This window comes from Anopheles stephensi, chromosome 3 (genome assembly GCF_013141755.1).
Source record: "Anopheles stephensi strain Indian chromosome 3, UCI_ANSTEP_V1.0, whole genome shotgun sequence".
NCBI lineage: Eukaryota > Metazoa > Arthropoda > Insecta > Diptera > Culicidae > Anopheles > Anopheles stephensi.
This window is the reverse complement of record NC_050203.1, coordinates 1,839,448-1,866,030: the sequence shown is the minus strand read 5'-3', so window position 1 is coordinate 1,866,030 and position 26,583 is coordinate 1,839,448. Positions and strand designations below refer to the sequence as shown.

The window sequence follows — 26,583 nt, the reverse complement described above, 5'->3', positions numbered from 1 at the left end:
AGAACCATCTGCCCACCCGTGCGGTCTCACAGCAATCGTGCTGTCGGTGGGCCGTTGTGTCATTCCGTTGTAACCAAACACAGAAATTCACTTTGCTCTCCGGTTTTACTACTGTTGGTGTTTAATTTTTTCATATCTCGCCCCACGTTAATTAGTTTATATCGAGGTCCGGGAACACTTTTAGGGAGTTGAGTGAGGTTTTAATAACCTGATGACTTCCGGCATAATCCAGAACCCTTTAGTAGTAAAGCGCAAAGTAGGAGGACTGCTAGCTTGCCTTCTGGTTCGTTTCCAGAGCTTCGAGATGCCTTCATTATCCTGCAAATAAGTGCCGGCTGAGAAGTACAGCAAAGGGTTGCTTTTTCCCCATAAACTGTTTGATTTTCGAACTAATAAAAGCTCACAGTAGAGCTGTAAAAGCAGGGCAGTTTTAACGTTAGTTTGGTGCGTTGATTAAAATCAACCGAAAAGCGAAAGGGATACAACACTGTTTGTTGTTGATGTTTTTCTACATTAATTTCACACAAAAGTTCCCACTCGCACTCCTCTCTCTCTGTCTATATCTCACAGGAACGTGGCCCAAAAAACTTGCCCGTCATTTATATGCAAAGTAGTCCACTTTGAACAATCTCTCGCTCTTGGGCGCTGGGCAAAACTTTCCATAATCAATTGGTCTCGCTTTTCTCCGTTCCCCGGATCGCCACCGCCGAGATAAAAACATCTAACCAGCAGCATCAGGGGAGTCGATGCCAACGTTGCCCCCTTCAGTAAAGCGTTTCTCTCCAAAAAGCTACCACATTGTTGTGTCATCAACGTAGTTTGATTCTTTTTTCTTCCACTCTGTAAAACCCACTCTGATCCTTGGCAAACCTGATAGTATTATCGGATGGCAAGTGGACCAGGACGAGGACGGAGACGAGGAGCCACAAAAGGGTAAAAACCTTGTAATGGGCATTAGGTTTTTTAGTGGGGAGGAGGCGATGGACAGACATAGGGACATTCTCATTCTTCGTGCTGTTGCTGTTCGATAAAATTCGATCCTCTCCTATTTAGTTATGAACGAGCATCGTCAGGTTCGCCGCCGCCTCAGGGGATGGAGTTGGGTCAAGGATTATCAGGACTTTCAATATCTTCTTGTTCACCCAAAGCTGTGTAGGCCTCCTCTTCCTCCCGAATGCCTGGATGTCCGCTCGAGAATCAAGATCACCTCGTGCACGATACGGTTGCAATGAGTCCTTGGTCCACACAAAACCCACCTCGTCCTTTCGTATTTTCGGGACACTGGGGCGTTCGTGGAAATTGCGTTGGGCATTAACAGCAAAAAGTCCGGTGCTCCGAGGAGAGTATCTCCCGAGTATTGGTCCCTCGGTCCAGGTCCGGGGGAGTAAATGTGACGTGCTTTCAGGGATTTGGGCTTCATTTCATTTGTAGTCATTCAATTTACTCGTACACTGTACCGGGCTTGGGTAGCTTGCTATTACCGGTGTCAGTTACTTGCACTCCCTGGGAATTCGCTGGCAGCAGGCAAGCGAGTTAAGACGGCTGGTAATCTCTACCGACAGTCTTCCGTTGGCTAAGAAGCTCATCAACAATCACCTTACTCCGACCCCTTTTGCCGGGTTTGCCAAACAAATTCCGAAAAAATGTCCCTTACTGAGGGTTGGTTCAACCGATCGTACAGCTTCGAGGTGCTGTGCTAGGGATATGCCAGCTAAATGCAAAAGAGTTTTAGTTGGATTTTAATCCCCCCATGCCCAACTGAACATACCAGGCGAGGCTTGTGTTTCCATCGTCTTACCATCCCTCTCCCAAAACAACTTGATCTGGTGGTCAAAACTGTTTCAGATTGGTCTATTTTCTGACCGGTTGAGTTTTCATTTGGTTAGGCTTCGGTTAATTTGCCCCGGTACCTTGGGGAGGTACCATAAATTTCTTCTTCGGTACTGGTAGGGGAGAGAGCACGCAGGGATGGGGAAAAAAGTTAAAATGACACGCACGCAAATCTCCCTTCCAGGATTCGGCCAGGACTGATTGTTGTAGGTACGCAGTAGAAGGTATTGGGTGTATCAATAAGTAGTTCAGATTTGTATTAGACATTGAGGAATATCACACACCGGTATCAACAATGATTGTTGGTTGTAAGAGTCCAAATAAAGCCTTCAGCTAGTGTTTTATCCAGAAGGGCGCCATCAGAATTCACCAAGGCTCTCCTATATCAGTTATTAGCAGACTTATAGAGCCGGCGTAAGCTTCTCGTCCGTGCGAGAACCAGCTCCGGATCCCTTAATTGGATAATCTGAATCTTTATAAATAATTGAATATTCCGATTTCTCTTGTTGTTGCTTTTTGTGTGACGGTCGTGTCCGGGTGCTGGTGGGGTACGATAATTTGGTCACTCCGTCCCTTATTTTGCGGAGTGCCAAGGCCCAGAAAAACCAGAGGGAGGAAGAAATCGTCTACCAGAAATCGCCTGGTTTGTGTGTGTGTGCCCGAATGGGTAAGGATAATGAGATTGTATTTTTGCGTGAGCAGAGAAAATAGTTTTTCCGTTTCCAGCAGGCCCAGCTGAAGGCAACTGGCGTTGGTTAGCTTTTCGCTTACGTTTTGGAGCCAATTTTCGGTTCGTTGCTACTAAGTTCCGATTGCGTGACGAAGCTCTACGGTAGGTTGTTACACATTTGGGAAAACACACTGACAGGTTTTGGTATGTTTTTTTTTTCCCCTGGGGTGGCCAATGTGACCGTTTGGTTAGAAGCTTGGAACTTGTTTAGGGGTTGGATTGTTTTTGTTGTGTATAATTCCGTCCCAATAGCTAGCACAACTGCCCCTTTGCCTTTAACGTTTGCATAAAGAGATTGCAGCTCATTAGGCCGATTGGGATATGGGAAAAAGAGTGAGTGAGTTTTTGCTGATCATGGCTGGTTCCGATTGCTGCGAAGGTTAATTTGACTAGCTGCGTGCTCCGTGCCTAGAGGCAACACAACTCTGTGCCAAAGTATGATTGAGTGTTTGCCAATTTATGTCGAATAATGTCGACCAGGTCTCCCCATTTCTCTAATATTATTCAATGGGATTGAAGCGTACACCGTGGATCACTCAGATGGACGAACATATATCGTTTAAAGAACCCGTAAGTTAGGAAATCACTCACCACAGTCCTCCTTCTTCTTCGCCCGTAGATTGTTTCGTCCCTCACGCTTACACGCGCCCGCCAATTCCGTTTTCCATTTCCCGTGTGTCGTCGGCGATGGTGGCGGGAATATTTTCTATATTAAAGGTAACATTTGCGTTTTATTGCAGTTTTTCTTCGGTTTTTGCCTGCAACAGCGTTTTCGGTTGTCTCCTTTCCTTCAATCGGAGCGCGCCCTTCATTGTACCGCGCGACTACTTTCCGTCATCGAGGGTAAAAATGCTGCTTTTCATTCTGGACACAGTGGCCAAATCTTCTCACTGTTTCCTTCGCGTTGGTGGTTTCGAATTCTGTCCCGTTCTTGCACCCGGTCTCGGTAAAAATAGGAGCAAAGGTACTGCGTCTCTTTTTTTTTTGGTTTTTCCTTCCGTCATCTTTGCTCAGCTGCAAAGAGATCTGCTGGCACTGGAAGTTCTTTCATCAAAACCGTTTGCCGGCATGGCGCTTTTCCTCGAGATGTTGGGCAATGGATAGCACACGGGCGCATCATCACGTTTTCCGGACGGCGAGTTGGGGGAGAAAGGTTGCGCTTGCATTATGATTCCGCACCTCACACAATGTTATCTTTCGCTTTCGGAGCATTGTTATTTGTGGTTTTTGGCTGGTGATCTGGCGATTTTTGTGTTTGTTTGTGTACGGCGCGCGCCGCTGGAGGAGGAGTATTGTGCGGCGGGGGTTTAATGATAAGCTTGCCTTTTTCTTCCCGACACGGAGCGGGAAAATGCATGACTTGAATGTAGGTGAAAACTCGGGGAAAGTAGCATGATTACGAGGCGAAACGTAAAGGAAATGAACGAACTGCATCTCGTTTTAATGGCAAGCGAGTGAGTCAATGAATAAATATTCTTCCCAAAACTTGACGTAAATTATAAAAGTCTTATAAAGAGAAAAAGGGTGCAGAATGCAAAATTTTCTTCGGGATCGGTGGAAAATCAGGGAAGGGAAAGCAGCGCCAAATGTCGATGCTTTGACGCGGCGGTTTTTGCGCTGGAAATCTCCCTCCTTTCTAGCGCCGAATGTATTATGTATGAGCGCCGCATACTCACACATTACCGCTGTTCCACACACACACACACTGTTGTGCTTCGGGAGAAAAATCGGGGCTTCATTCACGTTCCCCGAACAAGGAGTAGAAAATTCAAATGGAAATTTAGGATGTGGCAGAGAAGCGGTTGTTGCCCATTTCTATGCAGCCATGGGAGTCGTTTCAGCTGCTTCTTCCGTCGTCGGCGGCTGATGCTGCTTATTGGAGAAAGAAACACACAGACTAAGAGAGCACAACACATGTGGAGTCTCATCACAACGTGCGAAGACTCATCTTCTTACTCGATCAGGATCGGGGAAAAAGCATCATCTCTTACCAGTCGGATTTTCGTCGGAGAGTTTTTCAAGGGAATTCGCATTAAATCGAAGAACTGCTGCTAGAATACTACTTACTAACTGGTGTATCATTTTTAAACTTCATTGTTTCTCAAATCTATCTATTTAGGTACAGGTAGATTAATATACTCTGTTCTTAACAAGATAAACGTTATTTATTTTTGGGAATTTTTGTTGTTGAGATTTGAACTCATTCCCTCTCTCGTCCCAGTCAAGCATTCTGCCATTATTCCATGAACCAGTCTGTCGAGTGATTCCCTTTATCTTGTTCAAAAGCTCTCAATTATTCTCAACCCAATTTGAACAATAAATTGAACCACTTTCAAACAGGACTCTCCCAGAATTGTCCTATTTATTCTTCCTTTTACGAATGTTTGGATCTTTGGTAAACATTCTTCCCCAACGGTGGTTCTCCACGCCACAGTATCTTTGGTGCAATAAGCACCATTTGAAAGCGCTATAATCGCTCATATAAAAGGAATGACGGACGCTTTATTGGTAGGTTCGTTACAAGCGTCTACCACATTCGCCATCATCATTTTACGATCGAGTTAGTACAAAGTGCAAAGAAATAGTAAACATGAGCTGTTATCTTTACTGTTGCAACGTGTTTTATCCGGATTTGCCCGAACAATGTTGACGTTCCAGTGCGATTCCGTTAAGGTTTATTGGTGTGCTACTGTTTATTGGACAGCTTGTATGCTGGGCTGTTCTTTCGTCATTTGAGCCAGCTCTACGATACTTTAAATGATAGAGTTCCGAAGAATGGAAGAATTTTTTGCCCATTTATCTTATGGTGCTTCAAACAGTTATTGAAGATTACGTGTACGAAAACTACACTACTCTCATAGTGTGTTTTTGTAAACATAACCTCTTCCGCAGGGGGGGGCGATTTATTGCAGCCAAAAGACAGATGGACGGTGGCACATTGAGCAGTGTGGCCTTTATGACACCATTATGGTGACCATATCTTCTCAGCCCGTTCCCAAGATGCGTTACACTTATCGCGATAAAATATTCAAATACAGCACGCCAACACACGAGTTTGGCGAGTTTAATTGAGCCTAATTGTGGCGGTGTATCTCAAACGGGAAGTTCTGCCCCGGTGACCGGGTGAGATTGTTGACGGAGGGATTATGTGTGGCAACTTCTGGCAGTAGTGAGTACGGGTGACTGTATCTGCGGCTCGGCTCAAAGTGACCGTTTATTTAGGAAGAGATTACTCGACGCGCTTCATGACGCTTGTTGGTGGGTCTCTCCCGGCCAGGAAGGTGGAAAACCCACCCCGTTGCAGTTTAAACTGTAGCAAACCGAACCACTGGGTTCGGTGTGTTACTCACTCTCTGTTTCTCTTCTGGCCGGACCATTGAGTGCCGAAGATAACCGAAACCGAGACCAAACTTCAAAGCATGCCGCCACAAGCAAATGGGGTTCTCGCGAAGGCAGAGAAAAAGCAGGCGCGGGCAAGTTTTATTGTATTTAGATCGCGTTGTGCGACACAATCTCGCGTGCCCTCGCGAAAGGTTACGCGGTGTTGGTTTAATGCGGCCTCCCCCAGCTCGCTTGATGGTGGCAATAGCAATGCTGTTCTTATCAATAAACTGCAAACCGCGACCGCGAGACAATGGTTCGTGAGCGTACATCGTTGGGCCCGGTTTCAATGGCATCTTCTCGTGACATTGATGGGCCATCGAATGTCCTTTTAATTGGTGTTATATTTCTGATTTGCCTGCCATTAAAAAAGGAGTTCAACGGGGGTTAAAGAATTGCGGTTCTTTGAGATGGTTTTAAATGCGCCTTGGGATGATATGGTGCTGAATTGTTCCGGTGACACCATTGGACGTAGCCGACTTTTTGTTTTCACTCATATAAGGCGCTCCAGAGCGTCAAACTCTATTTACAAAATGCACCTAGTTGAATGTATTCCTCCGAAACAATCCAAACAAACCAAGTATTATGAGCCCTTGATCCATCTAAGACTAATCGTTCGAGCTCCCTCCAAAATTCATTTAAGCAACACATGCCTTGTTAAATGCTTTCACTTCCAATAAATACCACATGTGCCGGTCTGCTTCATAAGACCCCGCTTTTTCCTTTCTCATTCCCCTGCAAAAAGGCCACGGATCTTTTTTAAACACACACGCACACATATGTCGTCCTTTGCGGCTTTGCGGTGCCGATAAATTTAGCACCATGACAGAACGGAACGATGCAAGTTTGCCCAATTCCAGACATCCTTGCTCGTCCGTCCGTCGCACCGTTCCTCAGCAGCAGTGTTGGTGGAAAAGTTTTCGGGCGCTAAAATTTTAGAATAAATTACACGCTTTTGCAGCTTATTTGCTAGACGGTACGCCGAGCGGCTTGCTCTTTGGCGTTCTTTAACGTAGGAATTATGCTGGAAGTTGTGCATTATGGGAACGTTTGTTTACGGACACTGAACCCGATTGAAGTTTCGCAAAAGCGCTTAGGAAAGTGGAGGATTTGATCTCGTTCAAGACAAAAACACTTGCAAGGTGAGAAAAAATTACATGAAAGTGTTCAACTCATGCTGACGAAAGAGTGGCTTAAGAAACAATATTACGGTCTTAAGTACATACTACCTCAAATGCGCAAGATGCAGGTGTGGAGAACAATCTTTCTTGTCAGATACATTCGGAGTATATTTCCTATCTGCATCTGCAAGACAATCACACCAAGGTGTGCCGCAACGAGCTGTATCTGTGGTGTAATTCTTGTCGTCTTTCCGTGGACAACATCTTACGAATGTGATCATGCTCCTTCATGAACACTTTGCAACACATTTATTCTTAATTGAAAAACATATTCACTTATGAATGTACCCGACGTGTTGCAGATGTCAGCAAAAAAGTAAAAACCAGCACATGATGCTCGATCCGGCTGGCCGCTCCTGTCAACAAGTGCGACAACATTAAATTTGGCTTTGCTTTAATCATGCTCCCGTACCAGATGGTGCTAAATTATGTTGGGTTCTTGGGACAGGCTCTTTTGGCTGAGCAGATTATGCAAGCTTGTGTTTATTTTGCATGCTTGAAATTAATCTCTCTCTCGGCATCACCTAACTGATTTTCGACAGACAAATGTTTTTCGCACCAACAGCAAAACATGTTGCGGTGACGTAGGGGACATGGGCTACAGTAACTGTTGCTGATAGTAAACCCTCGTTACATACAGTCAAATTGATTGTCTATGTTATTGCAGTGGTAGTATCATTAGAATTTCATTCCCGTTTGATAAGCTCTTGCAGAGGCTCGAATCAGTTTCCTCCAAACCTGCGAGTGATTTCCAAGAAATGGAACGGTCAGGGACACCGACAACATCACACGTAGAATTTGCTGGATGATAAGAAACATTCGTTTTTGCTTGACCGCCGGGCGCAACGTCGGTTAAGTAGGCCGTGAAATAAATGTCAAATAAATCATGGCAGAGCTGACCGACCACACGGGAAGATGCAAAGTCCCAATTGGAAACACAAAGTCCAATCTTCTTGAAGGAGAGCCTCGCATGATGGCTTCTTGACCTGGCGAAAGCGCAACCAGTGGCAGTCAACCAACCGGTTAGACTAGTTAGACTAGTTAGAGGCATCAGCAAGCGAGAGTGTGTGCGAGAGAGAACGCCAGAGAGACGTTTACTTAGACGTCAAGCACGCGAACACGGTAGTAAATTGTATGTCATTAATTTAACTATGCACCATTTGCACTATCAACAGGCCACATACCCGAAATACTTCGTTTTCGCTTTACTTCAAAAATCCAACTACAAAAACGAAGAACTCCTGACAGGGGGAAAAAAAAAAGAAAAACTCCGACAGAGCTCACTATCGGAGATCCATTAGGCAAGAACTTTTCGCTCCCGAAGGACCGGTTGGTTGCCTGACCGTACCTAACCTTACTTTACGACGCGTTTTGATTGCCCATAAATAAAACCTCACAACACGGAGTGAGATAATTTGTACAGCTGAGCATTGATTTAATAGATACAATTATCGGCTCCATTTCAGTGGCGGGAAGGAGGTGGTGCTCGGGGGATCATCGTAGGGGTGGTCCAAGTCAGGTCTAAGTGGCATCCATTAATGCTACGTTGGTGGCGATTTGATGTATTTATTTATTTTTTCGCTTCAGCGTACGCTTGATGATAGAGGTGCTTTTATTGTTTGGTTTTGTGTTTTGTTTTCGATTTGGTGCTTCAGTCACGTAAGTAAGTCGGTTACGAGTGGACGATTTTTAAACCGTCACTGGTGTGTGTTTTTTCGTAAGCTCATGAAGGAGGTGGAGGCGATTTGTAGATGGAATGGGAATTAATGTGCAACAGTAAATGGTGATACAACCGATTGTGAATGTACCTCTGTAGATTAATTCTTGATCGTTATTGGAGTTCTTGGAATTGGTAATTGGAGCAGCATGAAAGCATCTCCCAAAATCGCTGGCCATTACTGAGCAGAAATGGCATTCTGATAACGACTTATCCGGGATCCATGCGATCAAAAAACGAAAACACAAAATCCGTATCGCGCCAGCAACTCCAATGGCTCACCGATACGTGATTTACGATAAGCAATAAATGATAATTAAGCCAAAATGTGCTCCATCAGCTGCAGTTGTAAAGGCACACGACAACGATGATGTTCGGCCCTCCATTATCCTCGCATTTGTGAAGCGCGTTCGCGAAAATATTATCTGATGAAATTCGGAGTCGTACTCCCCCGTATCGCGTCGTACACATAACCGGTGCGGTTCGATGATGAATGATCCCGACCCGGCCCGGCACCGGGGACTCATAATTTAGCCGAAATTATTCAAATCACAATCAACCTCTTCAAATTGTTGCGCGCTTGTGGTCGCCAGTTGCGTGTTGTGTGCGGCACACGCTTGTTTGGATTGTTTGGGTCGAATAGGGGAGAGGAATGGAGGCAGGATGGAGTGTACTATGCCACCCACTAAACATCACGATATGTTGCCGCCTGCGGTTTGGGCGAATGTGTCGGTTGGATGTGTTTTTTGAGCCACCATTTTCGGTTGGTCGTGCCAAATTACGACGGGTTCTGGTGCTTGGTTAGTTAACCCTTACGAGTAGGACTCCAACTGTGCAGTCACCAATACCTCAACAATAAGCTTATGACGAAATGATCTACGAGGGATGAGAATTCTGATGTCGTCAAACTATCTGAAGTTTCAAACCACTGAAATGAATAACTATACTTATGAAGGTTTCTTGAACAAGACCTCCTGCGACCTTCAGACTTTTCTAGCCACTCTACAATACAATTTGTCTCGGGATATCTTCAAAATGGAGAATATTCGACCTGAACAACTTCGTCTCTCGAGGGTTATTCCACCAATTGTTCGAAAGGCTTAGTGGGTAATACCACCCAACGGTCGCGCGACGACTACGACAATTTATATCGAACCAGCACTGAATCAAATCGCGCAGGATCTACCAAAAAAAAACCTCTGGTCATTACTAACCCTTTTACTATCTTTCGGTTTCCCGTCCGTCCGCTCACTGTTGCATTTGTCATAATAACAACGATTATTGTTTATTGCTGCACTGCATTTGACCACGCCAAACGGACGGGTAGGATGATAAAGCACAAACGGATTTGCCGAATCCCTCCACCCCAATCACCACAATCTGTGGGGTAATTGTGTTTTTTGGAGGCAGCAGGAAACATTGGACATTGGAGAACAGGGTAGGAACATCAGAGAGAGACGCCAGACAGAGCAAGCGAATAAACAATTGCCAAACTTCATTCTGATGGCATTAAAAGCTCCGATGCCGCCCCACATACAGGCCCAGTCCATCCTATTTCTCTGCCAAACCCGTCTTTCACTGGGCCGTAAATCGTGCTTTTAAGTTCCGTAAATGTTTACCCAGCCCGCCCACAATCGAAATTGGCAGTAACTCGCTGCTCATCGAATAAAATTTCTAAATCGACCATTGCCGATTGCCTCCTGCGCCTCAAATGAAGGGCGCAAATGTTGTTCGCATAAAAGGTGGAGGAAAAACTCCACAAAACAATAACCCTGCCCAAGTTCTTGCTGGAGGAACTAAACGAGATAGCAAAAAAAAAGAAATTGATCGCGACTGTGTATTTTCTTTTTGCCCTTGGTTCCTTGAAAACTTCAGGCTCAGTGAGGATTTATTTCCAAATTTCATTTGCTTTTTGTCAAGTTTGAATTGGCCAATTGCAATTGGACGGACGAATAGAGGAAAATCTTAGTTGCCGTACCACGAGTCAAAAAATCTATTTGCGATGGCGGTGGAAACCTGTCCTTTGGAGTTGCAGTCACACAAAGGGAAGAAATAAAACTCCAAATAGAAAAACATGGAAAGCTTTCCATACGGAATCCTGGAGGATCGCCCTCCCCCGAACGTCACAGACGGAAAGTCATGGTTCGGATATTGATTTGAATTTGATAGCTTGTACAGTGTTTATTTATGAGACTTCAACCCTTCCCGCCAACTTCCCGCCGTACTTCCTGTGTCATCGACTCCCGCTGTCCCCTTTCCCCTCGAATGATGGGGATGAATTTCAGAATGATTTACTGGCGCTCGTGCGTGCCTAGGATTTTTACTTTCAGCGTTTGTTGTTGATTGGTTGCGCGAACCGCGGACTCACTCGAATTTGTTCGCGAATCGTTTATCGTTTGCTGGCGCGCGGTGCATTGGGAAGCGGACGGGAACCCACTCTGTACTGCTTTTTTTACGGGTTGCTGATTTTAGGATTAGATTTATCGACGGTAGTCGAGCACGGAATTGAGTTTTTGGGAGGTTGTTTTTTTGGAGTTGGAAAAACCACATGCTTCGGTGGTGCATCGATAACAATTTATTTCGGTTGATTTGATGCCCCAAATGGAAAGGGGAGATAGTTGGGGAAGTCTTTTTTTTTTTTGTGGAGTGTGTCATGTCATACTTTCGGGGTATGTATAGATTTGCGGTCTCCAACGCGGGTAGTAAATAATTTGTTTCAATCGCACGCTGCAGGAGCGATAAATGTGCTCCCCAAAGTGAACGGTCCCCAGCAGCGATGAGCCGATCGTAAAAAGGGACATTAAATAGGCATGCCGTGCTAGTGCTAGAGATCAATTGATTAGAAATAAACAATAAAACGAACGAGATGCGCATTGCGATACGGAGTTTGTGTTTGAAAATGGGTCAATTTGAATGAATAATCAAATGGAGATTAGATGCCGATTCGATTTTGTGTTTGATAGCAACTTTATGGCAGGGTTTAACTGGTTAATCTATTTTCCCTTTTTCAACAGCGAGATGCCATTTTTATGTATGTGATGCTGTACTGTGCACTGGAGTGAAGTCAATGTCTAAACAATCGCTGGACGATTAGCAAGTTTTAATGTAGAGCGCATACAACACAACTCACCGGGCTGAAGTTAATAGGAAGTGAGCGAAAAATGGATCCATCGTCGTTAAGATGAGCGTGTGAAGGCATCCAAATCAAGCTGAGCTGCACGAGTCCCAAATCATCCCTTCCAACAAAAATAGACACGCAAACACGGCAGAAAAGTAAAATATTGTGATAAACGTATTTAAAAAAGACAGGACATCCAAAATCCTGCTTCGTACGGACGTGGTGTGCAATAGTTCCTTCCTCGTCAAGCTTCGATAGCTAGCTACACCACCAGAAACACACACACACAAACAAACAACGATGCAAGAAAATAGCGTAACGGCGGTTCCGGTGTCGGCGGTGACGGCATCCGGATTGGGCACAATCGGCACCAGTGCCGGAAGCACCGGCACTGGTGTGGTCGGAAACACAGTCAACAACACCGGCAACAGCAACAGCAATGGCAGCAGTACCGGCAGCACCAGCAACAACGGTCCTGGCAGTGGGCCAATCACGGGGGCTTCGGCAGGCTCCGGCAGCTCGACGACCATCTCACCACACGGCCTCAGCGACATCGATCAGGCACAGTTCGAGGCGGACAAGCGGGCAGTCTACAAGTGAGTACCGAATCGGAATCAGATACCGAATGTTCTTTTCCACGGACTTGAATAGAGTTGGAAGTCTCGACAGTAAGTGGGGATGACGTCACTCTTAGTGGGATCTCATCCTCGTCCAAGAATTTCTTGGTGACGGGTGATGAAAAAAATGCCATAAATCAAGCAATTCTTTAAATCAAACTTTTAAAGCAAAGTTTGATGTAACGTCTGGTACATCTTCTAAACATCAAAGCCTCGACAACAAAAACATAGGTCGGCACAACATCAAAGTCTCGTTCGACTAGACGAGATTTATCGTACAAGACATGCTTTTGGTTAAACATTTGCGATTGCGGTTTGGCTGCCTAGTTCTTTTCCGATAACAGCCTACAACCTCTTGAGCAAATGCTTCAAGCAGCAAATTATAGATGCTCTCGTAAATGGCGAATGGCACAATGCCGAGGGGAGTTTGGAAACGGAGGAACTAACACATAAGGCAAAAGTTCCAGCGACTACCACCGTGCCCACCGTAACATTCGTCATCAAAATACTAAAAATAATCAAATGCAGCTAACGCGAAACAAATGCCTGGAACAATCCCGTTCAGGCACAGGGTGGGAAAAAGTCGTACACAGATGGAAATGCTAATAGAGCAAGACAATCGGGGTCGTTTCCACCGAACCGGCGACGACCTCTACCTTCGTCTCACTTCGTCTGCCACTACCAACTTTGGCCGAGCTGTTACACACATATGGTTTTGTGAAAATGCATCTCGAAGACGTGATCGACCACCGGTCGGTACGTGAGCGATCCGATGACCGGCACTTGAGAGTCAAATCCGGAGGAAAAGAACAGACACACACACACACACCCCAACACATTTTACCATAACCTCCTCACCATCATCTCGGCTCCTTGGATCCATATTCCCTGATATATATTCCCGTACCATTCGATCCGGGAGCGAACTGACATTTGAATGCATCCCTTTTTCGAAGTGGCACGATTTGCATACGTATACGATTGACTGGGAAAGAGGAAGGAGAGGAGCGACCGCCTTCGCTCGTACAATGTATTATGCACATTGTAAAACTGTCCCGGTCGGTCGCTGCTCGTTTTGCATCACTTCATCGAACGGAAAATGGCCACAAATGACACGCTGACAGAGTTTCTCGGTCGCTCGGTCCCGTAAAGGATGGAGGCGAAGAAACGGAACATGCAAGAAAGAGGACTTTACGGCATATATAATAAGCAAAAGTGCATCGACGCATCGTAGGAAAGGGGGGTGGGGGGGAGGGGGGGTAGATTTTCCGGGGCAGCGCAATCGAAACGATAAAGAAATTTCCATTGCAAAATAAAACACAAAAAAGAACACAGCGGAGGAGCAGCAGTAGACTGCGAACGATTGCGAATGGCTTGTTGTCAGTTAGAAATGGATCTTTGACGTCCGAACACAAGGACAAGCGAAAGGATAATCGCCTGCGCTTTCCGGGTCCGCTTGAACCACCCTCTAGCCCGTGTCCGTCATTGTCACGAACTTGGGAGAAAATTGTAAAGTATATGACATCTACGGAGGAGCGTTATGAGTACAGTAATGGCTTTATTACATGAAGGCGAAGGATGTCCCTTCAATATCTCCGGGGTGCGATAAGGCACGTTGTTTGAAATTCTTGTAATAATTACGAGCTTAGTACAACCCAACGGACAGGCTAAATGATTCCTCAATAGATGTAAACTCTTTTCGTTTACTCTGGGCTCATTTAATGATTGCTTAAATGCTCTCCTTTCAGACATCCTCTGTTTTCCCTGCTAGCGTTGCTGCTCGAAAAATGTGAACAAGCCACCCAAGGCTACATTCCTTCCTCGTCTTCCGCGTCTAGTCCAAACGGGTCATCCAACAATGGCACCAGTGATGGAGATAGTTTCTCCCGAGATATTCAGGTATCTGGTAACGCTTTCGCGCGCACTTTTGCTGCAAACTGTTAACACACCTGCTGCTCCGAATTCTAGGCCTTCGTACAACTGCTGGAGAAAGAAAAGCGTCCACTGCTAACGAACAACAGTGAGCTGGATGGACTAATGATCAAAGCATTGCAAGTGTTACGAATACATCTGCTCGAGCTGGAGAAGGTCCAGGAGTTGTGTCGGGATTTCTGCACACGCTACATTGCCTGCCTGCGCAGTAAGATGCAGTCGGAGAATTTGCTCCGATCGGACTACGCACTCGAGCACAACAACAATCTGTCCAACTCCAACAGTCCCATCAACAGTCCAGAACAGGTTGGTCGTCTCGTACAAGCACTGTGCGATGAGCTTTTAGCAGACTAAGGCTTCTATTGAAATGCGTTTTACAGGATCTTTCCGGCAGTGCTCAGGGTTATTACCAGAATGCGGATTACCTGCAGGGAAGCGATACGAGCGAATACAGCAATATGCAAGGTAAGTTATGCGCGGGATGCAAGATGTTGGAATTAGTTCTATCGCGTTTATAATCTTCCAAGCAAAGGGAAGCTTACTGAGCTGCAGTAGTCCCTGCGGTCCGGGTGTTCAGACATCAGCTCCACAGCATTCGCTTCCCCATCCAGCGTTGCAGCACCAGCTTCACCATCACCAGCAAGTGCCGTTAGCAGCAGCAATACAATCACCACACAGTGCCACCATCTTGGAAAACTCGTCAACTCTCGAAGACTTGGCGGGACACTCTCTGCCACCTTCGGGAGGTGTTGTTGGAATGCCCGGACTTGCCGGATTGCCTTCATTGCAGGACTGTGCGACGGGAGCGCTACTTCCAACCGATCTCACCACAGCTACAGCAGCTGCCGTCGCGATGGCATTCCAACAGCAGCAACAGTATCACCTTCCAATCCATCCCAACGCTGGCACAATGCCTCTCAACTCGGTCCGATGTCCACCGTCGGCGATTGCGCTTACCTCACCGCACGATATCTACGCCGGTCAGCTGTCACCGTGCGGGAGCTCCGATGAGCTAGACTCCGAACTCGACTCACCCGGGGACGGTGATTCGGGTTCGGGCAAACGGCTCAAGCGGGGCATCCTGCCCAAGCATGCCACCAGCGTAATGCGCGCTTGGTTGTTTCAGCATCTAGTCGTTAGTATGAATCCAACGTGCCGTTGCAATGTTTTCAACTAATTTTGATCTTTTCTTCTTTGTTTCTCCTCTTTTCTCCCGTATCTACGCGGGACACGACCGCAGCATCCCTATCCTACTGAGGACGAGAAGCGTGCGATAGCAGCACAAACCAATCTCACCTTGCTTCAGGTAGGTGTTTGCTTGTCCGGAAGAACAAAAGGCCTGCTTGAAACTTTTCACGGACACTTGCCGTTTTGTTTCTTACAGGTAAACAATTGGTTCATTAACGCTCGTCGACGTATCTTGCTGCCAATGCTGGAGAATGCCTCCGACAACTCTGGGGAGTAAGAGTCCTAATCCTTGCCCCCTGTCATCTTGCAAACTCAAACCTAGTCCACCAAAGACCCCACTATCAGTGAAACGATCGACGCTAGTTTCTACATCAAGTGTCAACCTCACCTCAGGCAGGCAACCTAAAAGATGTTCACCAAAACAAGCGGATGCGTCTTCGAAAGTGCGATTCGTAACATGCCATCTCTTCGTTGACAAGTCAGATCTAGACCGAACGATTGCTTGGTTAGGTGCCAATCGGAACACAAACCAAATGTTTTGCCAAACAAGTACTGTCCATTGTCCGGTAATCGCCAAACGGGGGCTCCTTATCAAAGTTTTCTAGAGCCGTTAACTGTAACAATCCTCGGTTTACCCATGAGGTTATGTGTTTACAAACCGGTGTCACCGTAATCGATGTATTACGATTCATTAAGGGGCGTTAGAGAATGCGCACTACAACAACAACCGGGTTGAACTGCATCAATTCAATTCCTATCTTTAGCCGGATGAAACGTTAATTGGAAACAATTGCGTGTTGCTTCCCAATTTCTAAATCAAATTCTGCCACCCAGGTAGCCAGACTCAGGCTGCCCAGAGCAGCAACTTGTCAACTTCCCTGTCAAGGAAACAAATGTCCGGTTTCTCACCTCACTACTGAAATCAAACCAAAAAATCCACCCTGTTCAAGAAGCAGAAAACGTGAACCAGTGGCCGAATAATTGCTCCAATCAATGTGGGTAAACAATGTGCTGCTCGTGCCCGTGGTAGTACAACCGTGCCGTCCGATTTGAATAGAAATGCAATTTACAAACAAATTCATCCCAATCGGGGTGTTGTGAGAGCGAGCGGACCCGAATTTCGGTCACAGCACAGATTCCGGTGAATGGGCAACGCCTGACCGCGGGTAGCTGCTTCCCTAACCATCGGTGAAGTGGGTTATTAATTAACCCGTGTGCTTGCAAGCTGCTTCGCTATCCTTTCATCGGTTAATGCTATTAATGATGAAGGCGAACGTGTGAGAAACGAAAAAAAAAGCAAAGCACGAGCAATAACTCGACAGGACCTGCGGGAATATTATTCGTGCGTGCCGGTGTGCTATGATGATGAAGCCTGAATTGATTAATATTTATTACCTTCGTAATGAGCCACCTTCCCGTCCCGTTCCCGGGAACACAGTGGTAAGGACGAACGGTTCTGGGAAAGCCGCGTGTTTTATTTTTTTACCCCGTTTTCACCACCCTGTACAGCGGGGGAAGTCTTCGAACAGTCCGCGGAAAAGGTAACTCAATTATAGAATGGGGAAGCAGTGCGCGTGTGTGTACGGTTGAGAAACCGGAATTGAAATGGATTTGTGCGTTTCGGCAGGCGGGCGATTATACTTACTGGGGCTGTGGGCCTCGCGTGTTGCCCCACCACCTACGGAGTGGTGGATGTAATCGGATGATGATTACATAAATAAATACCATTTACATACATTTCGGCCCAGTGTGCAGTCCACACGCGTAAGGAAGAAGAAATTCAACAATGACCCCGGGGCAAGCGGACGGTTCTATTAAAATCCCTCGACGACGACGATGATGATAGCCGCATGATTACGAATGATGCACTTAACGAACGAACGAAGCAAAAGGACGCTGGCACACGTGGTGCATAATGAAGAAAAAAAGCGTAAAAACGAACGCACCAATCGCAAATCCTAGAGCAAACCAGAAACTGAGAAACAATACTTCCAAAAGAGATGTGGAAAATACTCAAACTCAAGCTAGAGCAAACAAAACTCATACGAAACAAACAAAACAAGCCAAGTATACGTAAATTACTACAACAAAACACTCAATCCTGCTGAAGAGAGAAGTGAAAGAGAAGAGAACAACCAAAATAATGGAATACGATTACTGTAAGTGGTATAAAAATGCAAACAATCGTTACACCCTCAAACACACGGACGTAGTAAGCGCAACACAAAGTTACTTTTAAGTGTCATATTCAGTTCCGTTCTCTAAGTTTAAGGCATTGATCGTAACATGCAACTACTGTGAAAGAATGAAACAAAGCAACAGATATACGTACACTAGTATACTAAGAGCAGTGGTGGGTAATGAAATGAAAAACAAAAACTAAGCAAGTTAAGTAATAAGGTAGTAAGAAAAGGTGGGCACGTTTCGTAATAGTCGTAAATGGTAAGAAGCAGCCACAAACAGCAACAAAAAGCAAACAAAAAGCCCCAAACCGGAAAATAAACTTTCTCACCGGTTCTTTCTCAAGCTCCAGCAGGGGCTAACATGCTGAAGGGATAATACGCTGAAGAGACGTAGCCAGGAGTGGAAGGACGAGAGTGAAGTCTGTGATAATAGATTTATTTGATTTCCATATCGCCATGAAATGATGAAACGAAAGCGCGAGAGAAACGGCGTACGGATGTTGAATCAGCCACAATGCAGAGCGTCGTAAAAAAGGAGTTTGTGTGAATCGTTTTCGAAGTTTAAACCCAATTTTTCGTTTCAATTTTCTCCTCAAAACAACCATACATCCGCTAACATTGCTTCCGTTTTTCCCAATTCGGGACAGTCTACTGGCGTTGGGTAAACAAAAAGTGTTGTATGTAATGGTGAAAAGTGAGCTGAACCCCCCCTCCTATACGATAATGATACGAACGAATCTTTCAAGCTCGCGTGAAGTACCGGCACGGAAAACAAAACCCAGTCATCGAAGTAACTGAAGTATACCATATAGTTGAGATAAGTGAGCCAGCCATGTGCGCGACCAGTATACAGAAGCAGAAAACGAACAGCAGCAATGAACTACAAAAGAAGGCAAGCTAACCGCGCAACCAATGCCGCAAGTGTGTTGTAGAGCTTTTGTGTTAGTGAAAGCCAGAACGTTGTTGTTACTACTAGCAGAGAGAGAAAAGCGACTCAAGCGACAACAACAACGGATAGAACTGCTGTAGGAAGGAGATACGACAAAAGTGAAACTACAAAATACCATCGTCACTGCTGCGAACCTTGTATACGTAAATAGGAAAACAAAGAACAAAGAATTCATATTGTGAGTGAGGCAAACGAAATAATAGAGCATAACAAATTTACGTTATTATTTTTCAAAAATTAACATATATATCTATATACACACACACGTACATGAGTATATTCCTAGTAGCGTAAGGTTTTTATTACCAATTCCTAATACCGTTAAGAGAGCAATTTGGGAAAGGGACGATAGAAGAAGTCACAAATTTTCCTTTTTTTTCTTAAATGATGCCCCACTCAGAACTAACAAATGTGTATACTACTAGCTGCAACCACTTTTAGCCAAATAGTAATGGTAAAACTCATTCAACCGCGCACCGTCCAAAGCTGAAAGTAACGGTGAAAAGTTTGTGGAAGAAAACGCGCGTTCACACCTATAACCCAACTTTCTTCCAGTTTTCTTCTTTTTCCATACCCACTCACACACACACACACGAATCCTCATGGAATCCGGCGCTGGATTCTTCCGATCGAACAACAAAGATGTTACCATGTTACGTTAGGCTGTAGGTAAGGTTCGAACCACGCGCGTGTGTGTGTGTGTTGATGATGGTGGTGGTTGGGTTGCGTTGGGTCAGAAGGATACTCATTTTCCCAAGAGTTCTTTCACTGACTGTGTGCTACTTTCGATTTCGCTATCCTAGTCTCCTTTAAAAGGGAAAATAGGAATCTCGCGTGACATGAGCCCGCCGCCACCAGCGCTGGGAGTGATTATGGGGTCCTTGAAATGATGTTTTTTCTTCCCTTTCTTTTTAAAAGCTAAGTTAGAGTTTCTTTTCTTACCTTATGCGCGTTCATTACTCTTGTCTTGTTCGTACTAAATTTGACCGCCACACTCTTCGCACAAACAAACCTTTTATTCAATATCCTAAGGTTTTGTTACTTGTTTGATGATCAAACCTATTTTTAATTGACTTTGTTGATTTTCACTCTTAACTGCCAATAGCTTTTTTTAAATAACTACTACTCTTCTCGGGGGAGATTTTGAAATTCTTGAAGCTCTGGTGGTGCGTTTAAGTCAAACCAATTAACCGTTAAACATCCCAAACATTAACGCATTCAATCGTGTACCATACATTTCTTATAATTTTTATTTTATAGATGAATACTTTTTTTTTTTGAAAGCCATGCAAACACACAACTTAACGTCCGTGCCATTAAGAGAAAACGTGAAGGGAGATAAGATAAATAAGAACAACAAATTGAAGTGTAGTGTAGAGCTAGTGTGAGAGAGGCAGAAGAATGCTTGAGAGCAACACAGAACTACCTTCAGTTAAAAGTACGTAAAAGCATAACTTTAGAACTTAGAAACAACAACAAAAGTATACCGCATAGAATTACCTAACATGGGAACGAGAAGAATAGAAAATCGCCACTTCCTTTTTGCGGGAAGAGCGCGCTGCTAAGGCTTGTTCACTATTTTGCGCTTTTGTGAAACCGTAACGTGCATGTGTGAATCGAGGAAAAAAGTCGACAAAATTACCAGCACTACTCTCTGCGACAATTTTATTTGCAAAAAATAAGAGAAAAGAAAAATTTAACACAAAATTAGAACATACCACGTTTAGAGAATCGGAACAACCACCCAACCCCTGTTTAGCTTAACAATCTATTTCGGCAAAAATACTAAAACAAAGCAGAAAGGCAATAAGAGGATGGAAGAGAAGTTGAACATCAATCTAAAAAAAATGAAGTGGGTTAAAAATTGGATAGCTGGTGCAGGCTCTACTAATGCCCCGAAGGAAACGGTTACCCTACAAAACAGCAAACGATAAGAAACGAAACGAAACGAAAAGAAAATGTATACTATTATATTATTAATTGATCAATTGATTGAAGAAATCAGGCAAAGAGAGGCAGGGCAAATCGGAGAAGGAAAACACAGAAACTCCTTCGTGCCGAAAACCGGAACCGCGAAACACAGAAGCTGCCTCATTTTAAGCGAAATGACAGCTGAGAATAAAACTATTTGAGAAATCTAGCCTTTAAGAGGGTACGGTTTTAAGAGAAAGAAATGTGTTTATTCTATTCTGTCTGTTACTGCTGTTAGCGAATAACTAACTTATCTATTTTATGACTCGCCAACCAAATCCGCCCGGCATCTATCCGAGCTGGTTGTACTGTGTGGGCAGGGCGTGAATGACGGACTTCAGATCGCGGTTGTTGGTCTTCCGCAGCTCGATGGCTGCATGGGTCAGCTGCATGGAGCAGTCCGGTGACGCGTTCAGTGGTAGCGTACTGATTTCGCGCTCGAAAATGTGTGCCAATCCTTCGAGCAGTTCGACGAAGCCGAGCGAAAGGGCCGCCCGCCGGATGCGGTTCAGCTCCTTGTAGAAGTGTTGCGTCTTTTCGGGCAGCTTCTTCGCGTGCCTAAGCACCTTCTGTATGTCGGACTGGAGGCTGGCGTGCCGGATCCAGACGACGATCGTTTGCGAGTAGCTGCGCTTGTCTGCCTTGATCGGGAACGAGGGGTTTTCGCCCTGGAAAGCGTCCTCCATTGTGCCGAGATAGCGTAGGTCACCTAGCCACGGTACCACGTCGCTTCCGGGCGGGAGAACGTTCAGCATCAGGTTCCACTTTTTCTTCCCGTCCGCGTATGAGTAGATGAACCCGTACCAATTGTCGCCCACCAGCACCAGGGCGGCCATGTTCTCTACCTTAAGCGAACCGTGCAGAAGCACACACACTGACTCCTTGTTCACGTCCGCACCACCGTCCGGTGTGTGATCGTCGTGTTGGTGATGCTCGCCGCCGGAGTCCGATTTGGCGTAGAACGCTTTAATGTCGGCCTCGAGCCGTTCCTCGGCGGAAGGGTGGCCATGTCCGTTTTTCAGCTCAGCCTTCCCACCATCGTTTTCCCGTTCGGCTGCGCCGGCGGCGGTACTGCGAGGCAGTATCAGGTGTCTACTAACAGACATCGGCGAACCAATGTCCGACATGCGAATAAAGCCACACACTTCCAGCCGGCGGGACATGAGCTTGGTCGTCTCGGCACCCAACACATCACGCGCGGTATATGGAAGCGGCGCTGGCCAAACGGTGACGGGTTCTTCTAGCCGGAAATAGCCGCCGCAGCGCAGTGTTGCCTCAAACTGCCGATAGTTGACATCGCACATCGTGGCAAAGCATTCCAGCGCGGACGATCGCGTCAACTGCCTCATACCGTCCTCGCTGTCATCTCCGGCGGTGCTTGGGGATGTTTCATCTCCGGCCGATTCTTCGTGTTTTATCTTCAAGCGCGGTATAAACAATTGTCCCTTTTGTCCGCTCACTTCCAGCAGCTGCCGGTAGAGCTTTGTGCCACACCGGAAGGCGGAATCTGTTGACAAGCTACCGAGGCACATGAAGGACAGCTTGCTTGGGTAGGAAAATCCGACCCACTGGTTTTCGGATGGTGCCGGAATGGACGCACTGTTACCGGCAGCGAGCGCGGCGGCCGTTTTGGAGCCATCGGACGAAGCGGCAGCTGCTGCGGCGGCTGCCGCACATGCCGCTTTGTACGTCTGTATGTTGATGATCGTATTCTTCAGCGAGGTTGGCCCCATTCCAACGCCACAGTCTGTGACGAAGATGATTTGGCAGTAGTTCTGGCTGCCCCAGTGCGTCTTAAACGCATTGTTCACTGCCACCAACACATTCTCCAGGCAGGTCTTGTCGTAATGCTCGATCTTGGGCAGCGCCTGCCGAATTGATTCGTAATCACGCGTGAAATCCACTACAACTTCGTACAGCGACGAATAGATGATCTGACGGGAGAAGGTACAAGATACAAGGAGGCATATAGAAAACAGGGATGAAAACTGTCCCACCCCAAACGGCACACCACGACGACGGAGAGAGAGAGAGAGAGAGAAAGGGAGGAGGAAGTAAACAAGGGAGGAGTGACTTTCGTTCTTTTAAACAACTGTCTGCAAATCTTCTCACGACACCGTTTTCTTCTGTTGGTCGCAATTTTTAATAAGAATAGATGTATTTCCGTTTGTCCTGTCTGTCCTCTGTGCTCTGGTATGAAGGTGTGTGTGTGTGTCGTATATGGTTAGTGTGGCTATGGTAGAACCAGATATTATTAGCAGTATGTACACAGTCTGTCCGACACGGCGTTGCTGTTGGAAGCGGGAAGATGTTATACAAGCTCCTCCACCTGCTCGCCACCCACCCACTCCACCTCTACTTGACGCTTTGCTGCGCCTCGCGCTTCGCGTTAACCAGATCTACTAGCTCCTTGACGCGCCGCATGCAATCCTTTTTCGTCCTGTTCGGTATACACTCCGCTATCCTGTCCCAGCGGTCCGCACCGAACGACACCGGGTACGTCTTGATGGCCTGCTCGAGTAGCGCCTGTTCCTCCTTGCTCCAGACCCGATTGGCTTCCTTCTCCTTTTTGGCCGCCGTTGGTTTCGCTTTGCCATCGGTCGCAGTCGGCGCGGCAGTGGTAGCGTTAAGCTTGTTATTGCTATCGTCCGTCGTCGTCGTTCCGTTCACCACCGGCGCTTTGTCCTCCTTCACAGCCTGTTGTTTCGGTTGCTTGTTGCTGCGGTTCTCCTTGCCGTCGGCAGCGCCATTTTCTGCCTCGTGTCCTTTTGTGCCACCGTTGGCCATCGGGGCGGGGGTCGCTTTCTTCTCAGCCTGCTTGGACTTGCCGCCGTTCTGTTGTGCCTTTTCTTTGGCCGCGGCCGCATCCGACGCTTCCTTCATGCTGATCTCGGAGTTGTCGATGATCTTGAGATCCTTTTTGCTGCGCTCGAACGATTCATACGCCTGCTGGTTAACTACCGTCTTAAGGTCACTCTTGGAGAAATCGCCCGCCTGCAGCTCTTTCGCCTTATTCAGGGCGTCCTTCGCGTAGAACCGCATATCGCCCAGCTCCGTACCGTGCTGGTTCAGGTAGTTCGCTATCACCTCCCAGCGAGAAATGGTACCGGCCGGGAACAGATTCACCGCCTTGATCAGCAGCTGCACATTATCGTGTGTCCACATGGCCTTCCGGTTGACCACCTTCAGCCCGGCATTGTTCGGTATTTTGGCCGCCTGCTGGGCGGCCATCCGTTCCTGCTCCAGCTTAGCCTCTAGCTCACTGATCGCTTTGATGAACGCGTCCCGACCGCCCGCTGCCAGCTCCTTGTTGAAATCTTGCAGCTCGAGCAGCTTGAACGATTCGATCAGCTTCTCCAACCCTTCCATATGCTTCAGTCGCTCCTTATCGTTCGCCGCATAGTAATCCTTTCCCTTGGCCGTGTCACGCAGCAGCTTGCGTTCCTTTTTCAGTATACGCTTCGTCCGTTCGCGCTCGATCTGTATCTGCTCGATACGCTTCTGTTCTGCTTCTTCCGCGCGCTGTTTTGCTTCGGCCGCTTCCTTCGCTACACGCTCTTCTTCCGCCCTCTGCACCTGGTAAGCGTTCTGTTTCGCGCGCTTGGCTGCTAGCTTACGTTCCTTTTCCTCGCGCTTAAACCGAACCACACGCGGATCGTTATTGTACGCCAAATCCACCAACGAACGGATACGAGCCGATTCCTCCTTCTTGCGCTTCAACCGGATTGCTTTGTTCTGTTTCTCGATCCAGCGCCGTTCCTCCCGATCCTGGCCCTTTTCCTTATCCTCTTCGTCGAGGTAGCTAAATTCGCGCCAGCTCTGAAAGTTGTACCAAAAATCGTAAAAGTGTTCTACCGCTTCGCGGGACGTATTGTCGTCCCCCAGCTGGGGAGCCGATTTGCGTGATTCGTTCCAACGGGCGTTGCGCCTAAACACGTCGCGCAGTGAGCCGTAGAAGTCTTTCTCGACCTCGGACTGGGACGGAAGCGCGTCGTCAAATTCGGGATCGATCGAGTCGAAGGCGCGACGGTTCTTCAGCGTGCCCAGCGTTTCGTACGCCATCGTAATGCAGTGGAAGTAATCGTCGTCCTGCTTTACATTCTCCCCCAGCGCTTTCCGTTTGTCTGGATGGTGCTTCAACACTATCTTGCGGTATGCACGCTTGATGTCCTCATCGGTTGCCTCAAACCTGTACCAGGGAAATGAGAACAAACAAAAACGGTACGAATTAGAGGACAAAATAACTCATCAGCAAGGATGGGGAATGTGGTGTGCATGCTTACCGCATCTTCTTTAGTCCGAGCACGGCGTAGTGATCCTGATTTTTCCAATCCTTCGGATCCAAACTCTTCAGATAGTCGATGTCCACCTCAAACATCTCATCAAACAGTGCTTCCGGATCGACGGCGCCGGTTGCCGTCTGTTGTGCTCCATCAGCCGGCAACAAACCAGACGCGATCAGTTCATCCTTTGTTGGGGGACATTTCGGCGTGATTGGTTGCGTTTCGTGCAGATACTGTAGGTACTCTAGGCCCTCGTTCCATTTGGCGCCCGACAAGGAACGACGCAGATCGTACTTTGTCCGCAAGGCAACGGTAAGGACGGCCGCAGAAGGACGTTTGCTTTTGTCACTTGTGGTGGCTGCCATGGTGCTGGCTGGCGATGAACACTGCGCCCTTCCTCTATCTCCGTGTGTAATATCTCGCCTTTCTTTTTCTTTTCTCCCACTTCCTTTATGTAACACACACGAGCCGGATAGGAGCAGAGTCGTCTGGCAATGCTTTACAGCGAAGTAGCGATTCTTTTTTTCCTTTTTGCTGTCTTGAGCAATGACGACCACCTTAGAAGACAGTGACGAACGTTCGTCTCACTTTTTCACAGCCGCAAACCCACAATCGGGCAGCGCCAATACCTAACCTCAAACACGTGGGGGGCAATCGCCTCGATGTAAACGACACCACCAGAGACAGCTGCAACTACGGCGACGGATGGGGTTGTTTGCTGCACATTTCCTCACGCTCTATGCTGTGCGCTGCTCGGTGCAACGTTCCTGGCCGCCTTTCTGCGACACGTTTCGGCGATGGGAATCCACGAATCCCTGGGCTTTTTCCGTACCAGAGCGAAGGAATTTTTCACAGACTGAATTTACTTGACATAGCGCGGAAAACTTCACACAGGTAGCGCGGCACGATTGGTACAAGATCGGCACACATGCGTTCGTTTACGCGCACGAGTTGAAGTTTTCAAACGATACCGTTTCGAACATGCAAGTTCGAACACGGGATACCTTTTCTGAGACATGTTCGAAATCAATCTCTCTCCCTTTTTCCTTCCGTGTGGTGGTGTGCTTTCTTGCTCGCTCGCACGCAAACAAACCGATGTAAACAAAGCTGGATACTTTGCCCAAAACCCTTCGATTGTTTTACTTACCAGGGATACATACTCCAGACGGGCATGCTTGGTGAGATAATCGAGCACATAATTTATTCCCTGAGCTGCTAGATGATGGTAGGTCAACACATTCTCCGATTCCGTACTTCCACCGGACCCACCGGTGCCCGATGGTTGGTTCGGTATGGGGCGCGACATCGAAAGCGACACGTCCAGCGCGATGATTGTAGGCATGGCGTTAATTGGCGGATTCGGCTACAAGCTAAATAATTACACCCACCATTCGAAAACACCTTTTACACCATAAAAAAGTACTTTATCTTCGGTGCGATTCGATGTTTACACTCCACTTTGCTTTTCGTGGCGCTGTCAAAGTGGAACTGTCAAAAGCGTTG

General features: G+C 46.8%; 3 protein-coding genes across 6 annotated transcripts in view; 1 reads left to right on the top strand and 2 right to left on the bottom strand.

Annotated features, from left to right (window-relative positions):
* Positions 1-20,966, top strand: part of LOC118512151 (homeobox protein homothorax-like) — a 55,740-nt gene extending 34,774 nt beyond the window's left edge. For all 4 annotated transcript variants that reach the window (XM_036056190.1, XM_036056188.1, XM_036056187.1 and 1 more), the window contains 7 exons: positions 11,854-12,553; positions 14,323-14,473; positions 14,543-14,812; positions 14,887-14,971; positions 15,034-15,641; positions 15,747-15,812; positions 15,891-20,966. In XM_036056190.1, the coding sequence (XP_035912083.1) occupies positions 12,258-12,553; positions 14,323-14,473; positions 14,543-14,812; positions 14,887-14,971; positions 15,034-15,641; positions 15,747-15,812; positions 15,891-15,971 (1,557 nt within the window). In that variant the 5' untranslated portion in view covers positions 11,854-12,257 and the 3' untranslated portion in view covers positions 15,972-20,966. The remainder of the gene's footprint in view (positions 1-11,853; positions 12,554-14,322; positions 14,474-14,542; positions 14,813-14,886; positions 14,972-15,033; positions 15,642-15,746; positions 15,813-15,890) is intronic.
* LOC118512150 (integrator complex subunit 14) lies at positions 20,277-26,577 on the bottom strand. The gene is made up of 2 exons (XM_036056186.1): positions 26,228-26,577; positions 20,277-22,731 (listed from the first exon to the last, which is right to left on the bottom strand). Exons 1-2 carry the CDS (start codon positions 26,420-26,422, stop codon positions 21,088-21,090), a joined length of 1,839 nt encoding a protein of 612 aa, XP_035912079.1. The 5' UTR covers positions 26,423-26,577; the 3' UTR covers positions 20,277-21,087.
* On the bottom strand, positions 22,917-26,003 carry LOC118512147 (dnaJ homolog subfamily C member 2). Its single transcript, XM_036056183.1, has 2 exons — positions 25,081-26,003; positions 22,917-24,986 (listed from the first exon to the last, which is right to left on the bottom strand). Exons 1-2 carry the CDS (start codon positions 25,443-25,445, stop codon positions 23,153-23,155), a joined length of 2,199 nt encoding a protein of 732 aa, XP_035912076.1. The 5' UTR covers positions 25,446-26,003; the 3' UTR covers positions 22,917-23,152.
* Positions 26,578-26,583: the final 6 nt, after the last annotated feature.

Coding starts and splice junctions, on each gene's coding strand:
- LOC118512150 (XM_036056186.1), bottom strand. CDS start 26,422: ATGCCTACAATCATCGCGCTGGACGTGTCGCTTTCGATGTCGCGCCCC. Junction 22,732..26,227: donor GTCTGGAGTATGTATCCCTG/GTAAGTAAAACA, acceptor TTCTCCCGTCAG/ATCATCTATTCGTCGCTGTA.
- LOC118512147 (XM_036056183.1), bottom strand. CDS start 25,445: ATGGCAGCCACCACAAGTGACAAAAGCAAACGTCCTTCTGCGGCCGTC. Junction 24,987..25,080: donor CTCGGACTAAAGAAGATGCG/GTAAGCATGCAC, acceptor TCCCTGGTACAG/GTTTGAGGCAACCGATGAGG.